This window comes from Salmo salar, chromosome ssa14 (genome assembly GCF_905237065.1).
Source record: "Salmo salar chromosome ssa14, Ssal_v3.1, whole genome shotgun sequence".
In the NCBI taxonomy this organism is placed as follows: domain Eukaryota; kingdom Metazoa; phylum Chordata; class Actinopteri; order Salmoniformes; family Salmonidae; genus Salmo; species Salmo salar.
Genome location: NC_059455.1, coordinates 42,278,009 through 42,294,691, shown reverse-complemented (window position 1 = coordinate 42,294,691; position 16,683 = coordinate 42,278,009). Strand labels below are relative to the sequence as shown.

The window sequence follows — 16,683 nt, the reverse complement described above, 5'->3', positions numbered from 1 at the left end:
CCTGTCTCTGTCCCTGTTTCGGTTTCTGTCTTTGTCCCTGTCCACGTCTCTGTTCCTGTCTCTGTCTCTGTTTCGGTTTCTGTCTCTGTCCCTGTCCCCTGTCTCTGTTCCTTTCTCGTTTTCTGTGTCGTTTTCTGTCTGTTCCTGTCTTTATTTATTTATTTATTTTTATTTCACCTTTATTTAACCAGGTAGGCTAGTTGAGAACAAGTTCTCATTTGCAACTGCGACCTGGCCAAGATAAAGCAAAGCAGTTTGACACATATAACAACACAGAGTTACACATGGAATAAACAAAACATACAGTCAATCATACAGTAGAACATGAGGTAATGAGGTCTCTGTTCCTGTCTCTGTTCCTGTCTCTGTCCATGTCCCCTGTCCCTGTCTCTGTTCCTGTCTCTGTTCCTGTCTCTGTCCCTGTCTCTGTACCTGTCTCTGTCCCTGTCTCTGTTCCTGTCTCTGTCCATGTCCCCTGTCTCTGTTCCTGTCTCTGTCCCTGTCTCTGTTCCTGTCTCTGTTTCTGTCCCTGTCTCTGTTCCTGTCTCTGTTCCTGTCTCTGTCTCTGTTCCTGTCTCTGTCCCTGTCTCGGTTTCTGTCTCTGTCCCTGTCCATGTCCCCTGTCTCAGTTCCTGTCTCTGTCCATGTCCCCTGTCTCAGTTCCTGTCTCTGTCCCTGTCTCTGTACCTGTCTCTGTCCCTGTCTCTGTTCCTGTCTCTGTCCATGTCCCCTGTCTCTGTTCCTGTCTCTGTCCCTGTCTCTGTTCCTGTCTCTGTCCCTGTCTCTGTTCCTGTCTCTGTTCCTGTCTCTGTCTCTGTTCCTGTCTCTGTCCCTGTCTCCTTCTCTGTCTCTGTTCCTGTCTCTCTTCCTGTCTCTGTTCCTGTCTCTGTCCCTGTCTTTGTTTCTGTCTCTTTCCCTGTCTCTGTTTATATCTCGGTTTCTGTCTCTGTCCCTGTCTCTGTCCCTGGCACCTGTCTCTGTTTCTGTCTCTGTGTCTGTTCCTGTTTCTGTCCCTGTCTCGGTTTCTGTCTTCGTCCTTGTCTCTGTCCCTGTATCTTCTCTGTCCCTGTACCTGTATCTTCTCTGTCCCTGTCTCTGTTTCTGTCCCTGTCTATGTCCATGTCCCTGTGGTTGGAGGACTCACAGATTTCCTGCCTTTTTTCAGCATTATTTGAATTCTCCCTTTAGCCTGTTTTTTAAATGGAGTGATTTGATGAATCTGTCTGTAATTCAAGACAAATATGTCTATTACTGCTTTACTGGGAATGAAAACACATCCTTCAGACAGTAACAAGAGTACTCTTTAGACAGGATACTGACGTTATAAAACATCCCACACACTCTCCGCTGTCTGTCTGTCCTGTCTGTCTGCCAGCGTCATGTACCCCAGACCACCACCACAACAATAACAACAGGGGGGAACAGGAAGTTCAAGTGTACTGAGTGTTCCAAGGCTTTTAAATATAAGCACCACCTGAAGGAGCATCTTCGCATCCACAGCGGTGAGTCAAATTGGCATCGCACCGGTCGCCGTGGCAACACACACACACACACACACACACACACACACACACACACACACACACACACACACACACACACACACACACACACGTTGTCATCATGACTCATACCCACTGGGCACAGACGTCAATTCAACGTAATTTCATTGAAATGACGTGGAAATAACATTGATTCAACCAGTGTGACCCCAGTGAGTAGTGTCTGCATGCTAAAGGGCACCCTATTCCTGACCAGAGCCCTATTGGCCCTGGTCAAAAGTAGTGCACTACATAGGGAATAGGGTACCATGGGCCCTGGTCAAAAGTAGTGCACTACATAGGGAATAGGGTGCCATTTGGGATGCAGATACTGTGACTTACCTATATTCACAGTGGTGGTCCAGATGTACTGAACTTACCCTTTTCTCCTTTGATATGTTTATAATATGCAGCTCTGTAATTTCAGTCTTGATTATGATCATTATTGAATCTGTGCTCCTGGCCAATGTGTCGTCATTCTGTTGCTATTATTACCTCAGCCTGTTTGTTAACAATAGGTTCACCTGAGTCCCAAATAGTAGCACCCTATTCTGACAGGTTCTCTGGTCAAATGTAGTGCAATATCTAGGTAATAGGATGCCCTTTGAAACATAACCTCCTAGAAATACCTTTATTTGATTACAAGAAATATACATCTCTTTCTTCGCAGGAGAGAAGCCATACGAGTGCCCCAACTGTAAGAAGCGGTTTTCCCACTCAGGGTCCTACAGTTCCCACATCAGCAGTAAGAAGTGTGTTGGCATGATGCCTGTCAACGGCAACCCCAGCCCAGTCATTAAGGTCTCCAACCAGACCCCCAGCCAGACCCAGCCGTCTGGCCCCGCCGCGGCCCCAGTCTGTGTGCTCCTCCGGGGGGAGAAGACAGACAGCAAGCCCCTGCAGGAGCAGCTCCCCCACACTCAGATCAAATCTGAGCCTGTGGACTATGAGTTCAAGCCGGTGGTGGTGGCGCCTAATGGGGCGGCGGGGACTAATGGGACGGTGTTTAACGGTGGCGTGACGCTACCCCAGGGCACGGCATTGCCTCAGGGCATGGTCCAGGCGGTGGTACTGCCCACCATGGGTCTGATGTCTCCAATCAGTATTAACCTCAGCGACCTGCAGAACATGCTTAAGGTTTGATTTGATTTAGAATTGTTATAAAAACCTACTGTGGCTTGTGAAAGTATTCACCCCCCTTGACATTTTTCCTATTTTGTTGCCTTACAACCTGGAATTAAAATAGATTTTTGGGGGGTTTGTATCATTTGATTTACACAACATGCAACTTTGAAGATGCAAAATATTTTTTATTGTGAAACAAACAACAAATAAGACAAAAAACCGGAAAACTTGACCGTGCATAACTATTCACCCCCACACAAAGTCAGTACTTTGTAGAGCCACCTTTTGCAGCAATTCCAACTACAAGTTTCTTGGGGTATCTCTATAAGCTTGGCATATCTAGCTACTGAGATTTTTGCCCATTCTTCAAGGCAAAACTGCTCCAACTCCTTCAAGTTGGATGGGTTCCACTGGTGTACAGCAATCTTTAAGTCATACCACAGATTCTCAATTGGATTGAGGTCTGGGCTTTGACTAGGCCATTCCAAGACATTTAAATGTTTCCCCTTAAACCACTCGAGTGTCGCTTTAGCAGTATGCTTAGGGTCATTGTCCTGCTGGAGGGTGAACCTCCGTCCCAGTCTCAAATCTCTGGAAGACTGAAACAGGTTTCCCTCAAGAATTTCCCTGTATTTAGCGCCATCCATCATTCCTTCAATTCTGACCAGTTTCCCAGTCCCTGCCAATGAAAAACATCCCCACAGCATGATGCTGCCACCATCATGACTTACTGTGGGGATAGTGTTCTCGGGGTGATGAGAGGTGTTGGGTTTGCGCCAGACATAGCGTTTTCCTTGACGGCCAAAAAGCTCAATTTTAGTCTCATCTGACCAGAGTACCTTCTTCCATATGTTTGGGGAGTCTCCCACATGCCTTTTGGCAAACACCAAACATGTTTGCTTATTTCTTTCTTAAAGCAATGGCTTTTCTCTGGCCACTCTTCCATAAAGCCAAGTTCTGTGGAGTGTACAGCTTAAAGTGGTCCTATGGACAGATACTCCAATCTCCACTTTGGAGCTTTGCAGCTTTATCTTTGGTCTCTTTGTTGCCTCTCTGATTAATGCCCTCCTCACCTGGTCCGTGAGTTTTGGTGGGCGGCCCTCTCTTGGCAGGTTTGTTGTGGTGCCATATTCTTTAAATTTTTTAGTAATGGATTTAATGGTGCTCCGTGGAATGTTCAAAGTTTCAGATATTTCTTTATAACCCAACCCTGATCTGTACTTCTCCATAATTTTGTCCCTGACCTGTTTGGAGAGCTCTTTGGTCTTCATGGTGCTGCTTGCTTGGTGGTGCCCCTTGCTTAGTGGTGTTGCAGACGCTGGAGCGTTTCAGAACAGGAGTATATATACTGAGATCATGTGACAGATCATGTGACACTTAGATTGCACACAGGTGGACTTTATTTAACTAATTAAATGACTTCTGAACGTAATTGTTTGAACCAGATCATATTTTGGGGCTTCATAGCAAAGGGGTGAATACAGTATGCACGCACCACTTTTCCATTTAAAATGTTGATTTTTGGGGGGGAAACAAGTAATTGTTTTCATTTCACTTCACCAATTTGGACTATTTTGTGTGTCCATTACATGAAATCCAAATAAAAATCTATTTAAATTACAGGTTGTAATGCAACAGAATTGGGAAAACGCCAAGGGGGATGAATACTTTTGCAAGGCACTGTATAAATTTGATCATTTAAAAAAACAATTCAGCCACACATATGGATACAATGCATTTTAAAAGATCTCTTTACTCAAAAATGTCACTGTTGATATGGTCCTAAACGTAGCATGTCAACAGAAAAGTTGTAAGGTGTGATGATGCAAAATGAGGATAACAACTTATATCTATTGTGGTCCTCTTATATCCAAGGTGGCCATGGATGGGAACGTGCTGCGTCAGGTGTTGGGGACGGCCAACGGGCTGGTGACCTCCAAGCAGGGGTTTGTGACACAGGCTGGCCAGCAGGTAATCTCAGCCATCAGCCTGCCTGGCTTCGTGGACCAGGACGGTACCACCAAGATCATCATTAACTACAGCCTGGAGCCAAGCCCAGCCCAGCAGCCCACCGCCCCTCAGCTCCTCAAGCAGGAGGCTCCCCCTCCCACCACCAACACCAACACTGCCAGCGCCACAAACACACAGCCAGCCTCTAAAGTAACAGAGAAACTCCCCCAGGACATCAACAAGACTGAGCCGGCCGACTCGGAGCGCGAGTCAGAGATGGAGAAAGAGATGGAGACGGAGGAGACAGAGACTGAAGCTGAGACACCAAAGGCCCAGACAGGCAAGACAAGGTGTCTACTGTGTGACAACTGTCCTGGTGATTTGGATGCACTGCACATGCTCCAGCATTGTAAACCTGCCAACGGGGAGGGAGGAGACAGCGCCCCCCTCGACCCCTCCATCGCTGCCCTCCTGGCCGAGGCAGGGATAACACCAGGCCAGCACCCTCTAAAGAATCTGCTCTCGCTCCTCAAGGCCTACTTTGCCTTAAACGCCGAGCCTACCGAGGAAGAGCTGGCCAAGATCTCTGACAATGTCAGCCTGCCCGTGGACGTGGTCAAGAAGTGGTTTGAGAAAATGCGGTCTGGTCAGATCACGGTCGGACCCCCTGGTTCCTCTCCAGATGACTCTGGACTTTCAGATTACAGCACAGAGACCCAGCTAGACCAAGATAAGAGCGGGACAGAGATAGAGGAGCAGCATGCCTCAGCCCAAACACAGGAGACATCATCTTCCCAACCTCCCAACAGTTCCCCTACCTCGATATCCCCCTCGGTCTCAGCCTCGGTCCCCTCACCACTAAACCTCTCCTCCAGCGGCCTGGTCATCGTGAAGACTGAGGTCGACTCGGAGCGCGAGGCTCAAGAACTTCCCCTGGACCTGTCCCTTCCCAAGCAGCCCCAGTCACAGCCCCAGGTCCCCCATGTCCCACAGGAGCAGCCCCTCAACCTCACCTGCCTGAAGGAGACACTCCAGGCCCAGCTCCCAGGGCTCCAGGGAACCACCAACACCATCTACGTCACCTCCTCCCCCCAAACAACCATCCCCAGCCCGGTGAACATCATGACCACCCGGCTAGTAGCCATCACCAACCAGGGCAGCGGTGTGCCCTGCCTCAGGGCCATCTCCACCGGCACCACCAAACGGACCATCCTCATCCCCCAGCTCACCTACACATACACCACTACAGCATGCAGCGGTGCCACTGGGGCCGATGCAGCCCAGGAGACCGTCAGAATCAACGGCGGCCAGGTTGGTTTGTGAAAGAGCTATTCAGAATGCATGATTATGTGCGAGACAAGACAATGTTAAGAGATAGGTAGTGTGGATAGAGTTTCCCCTATTTTTCCTGCTTCAGCTTTACTGACTAACCTGACTAACCCAGCCCTCAGGAGTCAGGCTGTATCTCCAATGGTATCCAATGGTGCACTACTTTAGGGCTCTGGTCTAAAGTAGTGCACTACATAGGGAAAAGAGTGGCATTTGGAACAGGGCTCTGGTCTAAAGTAGTGCACTACATCCCGAAAAGGGTGGCATTTGGGACTCATCCTTACTCTGCCTGTGGAAAAAAGAAAGCCGTCCTGGCTCAATAGTTTGGGCTCCCTCCAGTCTTCCCTGTTACCTAATACTACATTAGAGCTGCCGCAGCCTAGAAGACTCAGGGGGCCGTGTGTGTGTGTGTGTGTGTGTGTGTGTGTGTGTGTGTGTGTGTGTGTGTGTGTGTGTGTGTGTGTGTGTGTGTGTGTGTGTGTGTGTGTGTGTGTGTGTGTGTGTGTGTGTGTGTGTGTGTGTGTGTGTGTGTAAGCAGAATGAATCCTCCATTGTATGTTAATATGTATGTCACAGCGTAGCATCTGTCTGAAAGGCCACGCGTGCCAGTGTCTGACGGGTGTGGCAGAGAGATCTCTCTTACTTCCTCTGGGCTTTTTACAGCTGATCTCTCCTCACATAAAGGCGTTTGATATTGGAAACACTGTGTTTAAATAAATAAATAAATAGGATTATTAGTTGTAACCTATTGTTTTTTATGGAATTCTTCTTCTTCTTCCTAATAACACGATGGTTATTATTATTGTTATTCTAAAACAATCTGTATTTTTCTCGGACAGGAGGAGAAGTCTGCCACCAGCTCAGAGGGTGTGTCGACGGTAGAGGAGCAGGGTAACTCAGACTCTTCCCCTCCGCAGAAGAAGATGCGTCGACTGCAGAGCGGGATGTACTCCTGTGACCTCTGTGACAAGATCTTCCAGAAGAGCAGCTCCCTGCTCAGGCATAAATACGAACACACAGGTAAACAATATGGCCACTGGCTGAGGATCCACTGGGTCAGGGGCCGTATATATCAAGCGTCTCAGAAAGCCTTGTGTAGACCTGCCGCTAACATGTCCTGTGTCCTGATATTGTACACATTCTGATTGAGCCCACATTTTCAGAAATATCTTTACATGTGGTATTAGAATGTGTCTCTTATCCATATTGTGACCACATTTCCTGGTTCCTTCCTGTATGCATTTTTTTTTTAAAATCTATTCTCTTCAAATAATATTTATTTATTTATTTTAAGCCACATACTGATGCCATAAGTCAATGGTGCCACCTGTCAATGATTTAGAAGGCAGAATAATTATGATTTAAATGGTTTCACTGTCCAGATCTGCCTACACTTGTTAAATATCCAGACACACTGTGTGCCTGACTACCTCCAGAGGTGGGCAGGAAGATATGATCACAATCAGATCACAATGCGTATTTTAACCATCTACACCTGTCTGAAAATGTGGGCACAATCAGAATGTGGACATGATCTGGACAAAAGATACATGTTAGAACCAGATATAAACGGGGCTATAGTTGTAATGCTGATTTAGGATCAGTTTTGCCTTTTAGATCACAATAAATAAGATTACGCGGACAGAATCCTAGATCAGCACTGCTACTCTGAGATGTTTGATACGTACAGCCCCAGGTGTGGTGGAATTATTTTTGTGTTCTTTTTTAATGAGAGCTGCGCTCAGCCTTATACCACTCCTTCTCATCAGCACTATGAGACATTACTTCACCTGCGTGATATGAATGGGGATAACATTGACAGCCATTTAAAAGACCAAGGGCTCTATTCAATCCGTATCGTGGAAATAGGTTCAGCGTGATTGAAATTCGAAAGCAATGTTCCTGCATTAGCGGAGACGGCATTCATGGTAAACCAAGGGGCAGGCAACTAGATTCAGCCTCAGGACGATTTTTTATCAGAGTGGAGAGTTGGGGGGCCGGAACATAATTATAATAATTTGTACAGTGCAAATTGACCACAACTAAGCCCAGAAAGATAATGTATTTTAAAATAACAATCATTAAATATCTTCATTACATTGAGACACGATCACATCTTTTTTCTTCTTCTTGGGAATACTTGGTGAACAGGTTTTCTAAATGAAACCATTTTTTTGCTGAATTCCTGGTGATTTTTGTATTTTTTGACCAAAAACTAGATATAGATTATTTTTGGGGGGGCACACAAAAAATTTGCCTGCCAGTTTTGGTCCACGGGCCGTCTGTTGCCGACCCTTGCGGTAAATGCTGAATATGTTGGCTCAATCGGAAATTACTTTGAATAGAACCCTATAGTTTGTGACTACCTACTGCTTTCGTTATGGAGAACCCAGGCAGCTTCTTCCCTGAATTTGGCATAACAGCCTAATATCGCCCTCTTAAACCGCCAAATGTCCTCTTAAACCGCCTAATGTCCTCTTAAACATCCTAATGTCCCCATAAACACCTAATGTCCCCATAAACACCTAATGTCCTCTTAAAGCGCCTAATGTCCCCATAAACACCTAATGTCCTCTTAAACCGCCTAATGTCCCCATAAACACCTAATGTCCTCTTAAACCGCCTAATGTCCCCATAAACACCTAATGTCCTCTTGAAACCACGTTAATTATTGCTTATGAGATGTGTGTGGCCACTGGCTCAACCCCCTTTGACAAGATTTGGCGTTAATCGCTCTGGATTGTGTCCTAAATGGCAACCTATTCCCTATATAGTGCACTTCTTTCGACCAGAGCCCTATAAGAAATACAGTGCAATTTGGGATGCACATCTGGCCTGGCTTAGGACAAGCAGGCAGAGTCCAAATTATTTCAGAAAGGGGCTAGAGCGGTGCTTAATGGCCCGTTGTATGGGCCCAGTTGATCTTCGTCCCAAATGGCACCCTATTCCCTTTATAGTGAACTACTTTTGATGAGGGCCCATAGGGCAATGGTCTAAAGTAGTGCACTATGTAGGGAATAGGGTGCCATAGGGCACTGGTCAAAAGTAGTGCACTATATAGGGAATAGGGTGCCTTCTGGGATGAAACGCCCTCATCCCTCCTTCCTGGGTTCAATGAGACCCAGGTCCAGAAGAATGTATCAGCATCAGGCAGCTAGTTTGATCTCCATCTCCCCAAATGATGTTTGTTTATTTTACTGAAATATTTTACCATTGTAACAGACCTGCTAGAATCCTTTTAGGGGAGTTTTTTGGAGTGTTTTATGTATTTGTGAGAATTTTTGTTATGATATTGTTTTCATAACAAGTGCAGTTTGTTTCACAGTTAGGAAGTCTGCAGGCAGGTCAGTGTAATGTAGAGTGTAGGAAGTGACACCAGGCAGGAAGTCTGCAGGCAGGTCAGTGTAATGTAGATTGTAGGAAGTGATACCAGGCAGGAGGCTGCAGGCAGGTCAGTGTAATGTAGATTGTAGGAAGTGATAGCAGGCAGGAGGCTGCAGGCAGGTCAGTGTAATGTAGATTGTAGGAAGTGACACCAGGCAGGAAGTCTGCAGGCAGGTCAGTGTAATGTAGATTGTAGGAAGTGACACCAGGCAGGAAGTCTGCAGGCAGGTCAGTGTAATGTAGATTGTAGGAAGTGATAGCAGGCAGGAAGGCTGCAGGCAGGTCAGTGTAATGTAGATTGTAGGAAGTGACACCAGGCAGGAAGGCTGCAGGCAGGTCAGTGTAATGTAGATTGTAGGAAGTGATAGCAGGCAGGAGGCTGCAGGCAGGTCAGTGTAATGTAGATTGTAGGAAGTGACACCAGGCAGGAAGGCTGCAGGCAGGTCAGTGTAATGTAGATTGTAGGAAGTGATAGCAGGCAGGAAGGCTGCAGGCAGGTCAGTGTAATGTAGAGTGTAGGAAGTGATAGCAGGCAGGAAGTCTGCAGGCAGGTCAGTGTAATGTAGATTGTAGGAAGTGATAGCAGGCAGGAAGGCTGCAGGCAGGTCAGTGTAATGTAGAGTGTAGGAAGTGATAGCAGGCAGGAAGTCTGCAGGCAGGTCAGTGTAATGTAGAGTGTAGGAAGTGATAGCAGGCAGGAAGTCTGCAGGCAGGTCAGTGTAATGTAGAGTGTAGGAAGTGATAGCAGGCAGGAAGGCTGCAGGCAGGTCAGTGTAATGTAGAGTGTAGGAAGTGATAGCAGGCAGGAAGGCTGCAGGCAGGTCAGTGTAATGTAGAGTGTAGGAAGTGATAGCAGGCAGGAAGGCTGCAGGCAGGTCAGTGTAATGTAGAGTGTAGGAAGTGATAGCAGGCAGGAAGGCTGCAGGCAGGTCAGTGTAATGTAGAGTGTAGGAAGTGATAGCAGGCAGGAAGGCTGCAGGCAGGTCAGTGTAATGTAGAGTGTAGGAAGTGATAGCAGGCAGGAAGGCTGCAGGCAGGTCAGTGTAATGTAGAGTGTAGGAAGTGACACCAGGGAGGCTGCCTAGATGCAGAACTAATGTAATGGTAAAAGCAGTTCACACACACAGTGCAAATCAAGAGTAATGGGTTTCAGATCGATTTCTGTTGTAATTTCTGGATGAGTTTGAAATAGATTGAAACACTGAACCCTGGTGTGTTTCTGTTTTCAGGAAAACGGCCACATGAGTGCGGCATCTGCGACAAAGCCTTCAAACACAAGCACCACTTGATAGAACACACGCGGCTGCACTCCGGAGAGAAGCCCTACCGCTGTGACAAGTGTGGCAAGTGTTTCTCCCACTCTGGCTCCTACAGCCAGCACATGAACCACCGATACTCCTACTGCAAGAAGGAGCCCCAGGGAGGGCGGCAAGGGGGACGTCAGCTCGGGATGAGCCCCGAAATGAGTCCCCAAACAGAAGAGCAGCAGTCAGACAGCCGACCCACCTCCCCACCTTCCCAACTGGACTCAGATGAGAGGGAGAGTGAGGAGGAGTTGGAGGAAGAGGAGGGCATTGCGGCCATGAGCATGGACGACATACGGGTGGTGCAAGTGGGTGAGGATGATGAGGAGAGTGAGATATACGAGGTGGAGGAGTTTGGGGAGGAGAGGCAAGAGGAGGAGAAAGGGAGCAGAGAGGAAGAGGAGGAGGAAGAGATCAGAGAGGAAGAGGAGGGGGAGGAAGAGAGTAGAGAGGAAGAGGAGGGGGTAGAGCAGAAGCAGGTATGTGAAGAAAAGCAGGAAGAGGAAGGGAGGAGAGAGGAGGAGGCACACCAGGAGGAGGAAGAGAGGAGAGAGGAGGAGGCAGACCAGGAGGAGGTGGAGGAAAAGGAAGGGAGGAGAGAGGAGGAGGAGGTTTGTAAAGAGGAGTCTCTTCAGCAGGATGATGTGTGTGAGGAAGAGGAGGTGATGGAGGTACAGGTGATGGGAGGTGTAGAGGAGGAAGGGGAGGAGGAAGGAGTGGCAGAGAAGGAAACCTTTGTAACAGAGGAAGCTATGGAAACGGAGGACAAAGAACCGCATGTGGACAAGGAGGACATCTCGGCAGAGGGGTTGGAAAACGGACAGAAAGAAACAGAGGAAGACACGATGAACGGTGAATGAAGAAAATACATTCTCTGACAAAAAATGGAAATCCTAGGTGTCAAATAGCAGGAGAGGAAAATCTTGTGTTGTTGTCAAAAGAAGAAATAAAACAAACATGCTGCCGTGTTGATGCTGTGGTCCTCTACTGTGTTGAAACCCAGGTGTGCCTGAGATAGACTAAAAAGAAGGGACTTTTTCTCCTGAAAAAAAAAATCGGTGTTACCTTGTTTATAGAAGTATTATAATTTTTTTTATAAAAGTTACAGCTGACCTTTCAATTATTTTGTTACTGAGAGTGAGACATCTGATCCCAGGTCATTTCTGTTTGTCAGTGTTATTTTTGACTAATTTTGCCACTCTTGTTTTAACCTTTTAACCTGTACAGTTGAAAAAACATTTCTATACATTTTTATTGCCAATGATGATGTTTGCGTAAAATCAGTATTTTATTGAGTTGTAAAAAAAAATCAAAAAAAAAAATGCACTACAGTAATCCTGGTTTACCTATGGATACGACATGCCTCATGTGTTGTCCACCCTTCAGTATTATTATGTTCACACTAGCTGTACATCCTCTTCATGTTAGATAACGTTAGCATAGCATTTTGTTTTCAGTTGGTTTGTTAACATTAAGAAGAAAAGAGGATTCTGGGGGTATGGGTGGGAGGGGTTAGCCTGGTATGGGAGGTGTTAGCCTGAGTGCCAGTATGTTAGTGCTATCATGTCAACTCCTCGTCACTCACTGTCATGTTTGGCTTGACAAGGACGGGACGGGACGGGGGGACGGGGGGGGGTTGATGTGATATCTGTCTGACATCATAACCAAACTGTCCTATCAGGGAAAAGTTGCGTGACAACCTCAAAGCCAGCATTCTTAACCATGCTTGTCCTTGTTTGTGTCCCAATAATCTATCCTTCCTCCTGAAGGGTGAACTTGTTCACTGATCCCCATAAATCTAAAAACATTGGATTGGTGGAGACATGGGCTAGCTAGACTATAGAATTTTCCACAATATTTCTTACACCAGTCATTTCCTTTCAAAGTCCTTGAATTGAAGTTATCAAGTGCACACTTTTAGAGAAAGGAGAGATTATTGGGATGTAACCCTAGTTATCAGTTGGTTTGGTTAGTTTTTAATCAGTGACCATCAGTGTCATAGGGTCATATGAAGCAGGAGGGGTGTAGATATGTGCTCTATCCAGCCCCAATGTCTCCAGCCTTATGCAAGACCAGACCTGTGTGCTGTAAGTGCCATTGAACAGTGTTCTTGTTACCCAATGGATGTAGTCAGTATGTATTCTCTGCGCAAGGCCCATATTGATTAATGTTTGTTTACTTGCTTGGACTCATTTTCACTTGTGAAGTTGGATTTTCGTCCCAAATGGCACCCTTCAGTATTCCCTTTATAGTGCACTATAGGGCTCTGGTTAAAAGTAGTACAGTAGGGAATACAAGACGATAGCATGAATAAGGACTCCTTCGTGTGTGCGTGAACAAAGAGGAACAAAGAGAGAATAGGACGAATATGAAAGGTTTTTACAGTATTTAAGGGGATTTTCCTGTGTTGGAGCATCAAACATTATTAGATGAGTGCACTTGTTTTAATGGTGGCAAGCTAACCCGCACTTCAGGTAACAAACGTTAGTGAATGTGGTCCCTGTGTTTTAAGTGTTTCAGTGTTACAGAATTATTTTACAGTGTTACAGAATTATTTTCAGTTTGGTTTTTAGTTTTTATATGTGTGTGTCCTGTGTATGTTTTCAACAATGGCAGTATTAGAAACCTTTTCCATGAGGAAATCGTACCTGTTTAGTTTTTAGAGGACTTTTTATATTTACGTGTCTTATTTTTCTATTTCTTTATGCTTATTTATTACACACATTGTAGTGTACAATAGTGTAGTGTGAATTGATACAATAATATATTTTAGTATGAAAAAATGATTTGAAGGTCATTGAATCCAGAGTAGGAAGTGGCGCTCTGGGGGTTATGAAGTTTGTTTTGAAAAAGTATTATGTTAACATGAAAAGACGAAGGCATAAATGAAGAGAGAAACGGAAAGCGTTTCATCATCAGGCTCGCTGGTTAGACTGACCTGTTCTTACTGTGATATGAAGCTACTGAAAACTAACTGTGTGACTAAAACGCATGAGTCCTTGCTGTTGTAATGAAGGATTGATCTCGTTATGAAGATGTACCTAACTCCTATTTTTTTTTTCAAAGCCAAAATTAGATTCTCATACCCTTTGTCGTTCTGTTTTGTGCCAATTTGTTACGTTGTACTGTTATATGTCAGAGGCTACAATTTGTTTTATACATTTCCCGTTTAATCCACTCTGTTTTTATAGTTGTTTTATTTTTTTTTAGATTTGCTCAATTTTTTTATGACTTCCCATCACAATAAAATACAAGAAAGCATTTCTAAGATCGGGTGAACTTACTTTTTTTTTAATGTAAATATAAAACCGTTTAATTCCTCAACTGTATTGTTTGGTTGCCTTTTAGTTCCTAGTGGGAGTCCGGAGACACTAGTTAATGTATTGATGCTTGTTGTTAGTCGATATATATGGTTGACTGTATTTCCTAATCTGTTCTGCCAGTTATATTTCCGGTCTAAAGGTGATCTATGAAGGAGATTACAGTTCTGACACTGAGCCAGTTTGTGGAGTCCAGTGCCTCCTAGGAAATGTCAAGTACATTTTCATTTAAGAGCAACTGAACTTAATAAGCAACTTCTCCATTTGAACACAGCCTACGTGGCATCGATATGATTCAGAAACATGTATTCTACTGTCAACATGGACTACAAAGTGTAAATAGGATAATTTTTGGTCATAAAGTAATTCCTGCCAAAACTGAGATTTGCAAGATATTTAGGGGGAAAAAGTATGTCACGGAAAGAAGGGTACTGTAACAGTTTTCCTCGGGCTGGGTTTATTTCAGGCCTGCCCACATGTCCACAGCTAGCAGCACCCAGCTAATCATCAATTCAGAGTAGCTGCACGAGACCCAATTGTAATTCATATGCACGCCTATGGTCATCCCTATGGGGCTAGTTAAAGACCATCAGTAAATGACACAATGTACATGGGACAATATTTTAAAATGTCAATATGTCTAACTTTCAATGACTTAAAAACCTCACACCAACTATAAATTGTAGAAATGAATTTACAAATATTGAAATAATTTAATGAGACAACTAAAATGTGTGCAACATGAAAATATTGTCCCATTTACATTGTGTAATTTATTGACGGTCCCTAACTAGCCCCAGAGATAGGCTATCCAAAGTCAAACCAACTTTTCCACGGTCGCACACCGGCCCGGCTGAAGCTAATTGGTGAAAGAAGTTGGCTAGCTTCCTACAGTAGCTTGTCCAGGCTACTTCCAGACACAATAACTGGTTAGACTGTTTCAAGTTATCTAGAAGGGTGAGTGACTGTAACTGTGTGCTGTTTTGGCAGTGTGAAAATACAAACGCTTCCCACGTTTGAACACACAAGAGACACACACATAAAAGCACGCCTCCAAAACACAAATCTTATTATCAGTCACATTTCCTAATCAGGAGAATTTAAACCGATGCTAAATCAGGAAGTTCAGCCCCCCTTAAATGGGAAAAACACACACCAGCAGAATATAAAATCAAACTGATTTAAACACACACACTATAATCCCATTATTACTTTACATTTAACCCAGACTCTAACCCTTTACTCATGCAGTTGAGGAAAATAGTAAGTAACTATACGGTGATGTAGTGGAGGTGAGTCGGACTCACATTCGCGATGATCGGACTTGCATTGCCCTGCCTGCGGCTTCAAATCAATGTCACCCTTGGCCCAAAGGGTAAATTGCCTCTTGGCCTAGTGGTTAAGACGTTGGTTTCCCAAGCAGGAGAGTGGGGTTAGGTATGGGTGCTGTAATCATTCATAGGAGCTGTTATCCAAACTGACTGCAATAACTCACACGTTTAATGTCCAGTTAGCATGACTCAGCATACAGTATATGAAATCTAATTTATTTGTCACATGCCCCGAATACAACAAGTGTAGAAATGCTTACTTACAAGCCCTTACCTAACAATGCAGTTTTAAGAAAATAGAGTTAAGAAACTATTTACTAAATCATCCAAAGAAAAAGGGGGAAAGAAAGTTACACAATAAAATAACAACAATGAGGCTATATACAGGGTGTACTGAGTCAATGTGCGGGGGTACAGGTTAGTCAAGGTAATTTGTATATGTAGGTGAATAGACAATAAACAGCGAGTAGCAACAGTGTAAAAACAAAGGGGCGGGGGTGTCAATGCAAATAGTCCGGGTGGTCATTTGATTCATTGTTCAGCAGTCTTATGGCTTTGGGGTAGAAGCTGTTAAGGAGCCTTTTGGACCTAGACTTGGCGCTCCGGTACCGCTTGCAGTGCGGTAGCAGAGAGAACAGTCTATGACTTGGGTGACTGGAGTCTTTGACAATTTTTTGGTCCTTCCTCTGACAACGCCTGGTATAGTGGTCCTGGATGGCAGGAAGCTTGGCCCCAGTGATGTACTGGGTCGTACGCACTACCCTTTGTAGTGCCTTACGTCGGATGCCGAGCAGTTGCCATACCAGGCGGTGATGCAACCGGTCAAGATGCTTTCGATGGAGCAGCTGTAGAACTTTTTGAGGATCTGGGGACCCATGGCAAATCTTTTCAGTCTCCTGAGGGGGAAAAGACGGTGTCGTGCCCTCTTCATGACTTTCTTGGTATGTTTGGACCTTGATATTTTGTTAGTGATGTGGACACCAAGGAACTTGAAGCTCTCGCTCCGCTCCACTACAGCCGTGTCGATGTGAATGGGGGCGTGTGCGGCCCTCCTTTTCCTGTAGTCCACGATCATCTCCTTTGTCTTGCTCACGTTGAGGGAGAGGTTGTTGTCCTGGCACCACACTGCTAGATCTCTGACCTCCTCCTTATAGGATGTCTCATCATTGTTGGTGATCAGGCCTACCACTGTTGTGTCGTCAGAAAACCTAATGATGGTGTTGGAGTCATGCTTGGCCATGCAGTCGTGGGTGAACAGGGAGTACAGGAGGGAACTAAGCACGCACCCCCGTGTTGAGGATCAGCATGGCAGATGTGTTGTTGCCTACCCTTACCACCTGTGGAAAGCCCATCAGAAAGTCCAGGTCCTTAGCTTAGTGATTAGCTTTGTGGGCGCTAT

The 16,683-nt window shown here is 45.3% G+C and overlaps 1 protein-coding gene across 2 annotated transcripts in view; it reads left to right on the top strand.

Moving 5' to 3' along the window:
- LOC106569569 (zinc finger E-box-binding homeobox 1) overlaps positions 1-13,892 on the top strand; it is a 114,743-nt gene extending 100,851 nt beyond the window's left edge. For both annotated transcript variants that reach the window (XM_014141050.2, XM_014141051.2), the window contains exons 5-9: positions 1,376-1,502; positions 2,212-2,678; positions 4,542-5,927; positions 6,785-6,965; positions 10,559-13,892. In XM_014141050.2, the coding sequence (XP_013996525.1) occupies positions 1,376-1,502; positions 2,212-2,678; positions 4,542-5,927; positions 6,785-6,965; positions 10,559-11,493 (3,096 nt within the window). In that variant the 3' untranslated portion in view covers positions 11,494-13,892. The remainder of the gene's footprint in view (positions 1-1,375; positions 1,503-2,211; positions 2,679-4,541; positions 5,928-6,784; positions 6,966-10,558) is intronic.
- The last annotated feature ends 2,791 nt before the right edge of the window (positions 13,893-16,683 follow it).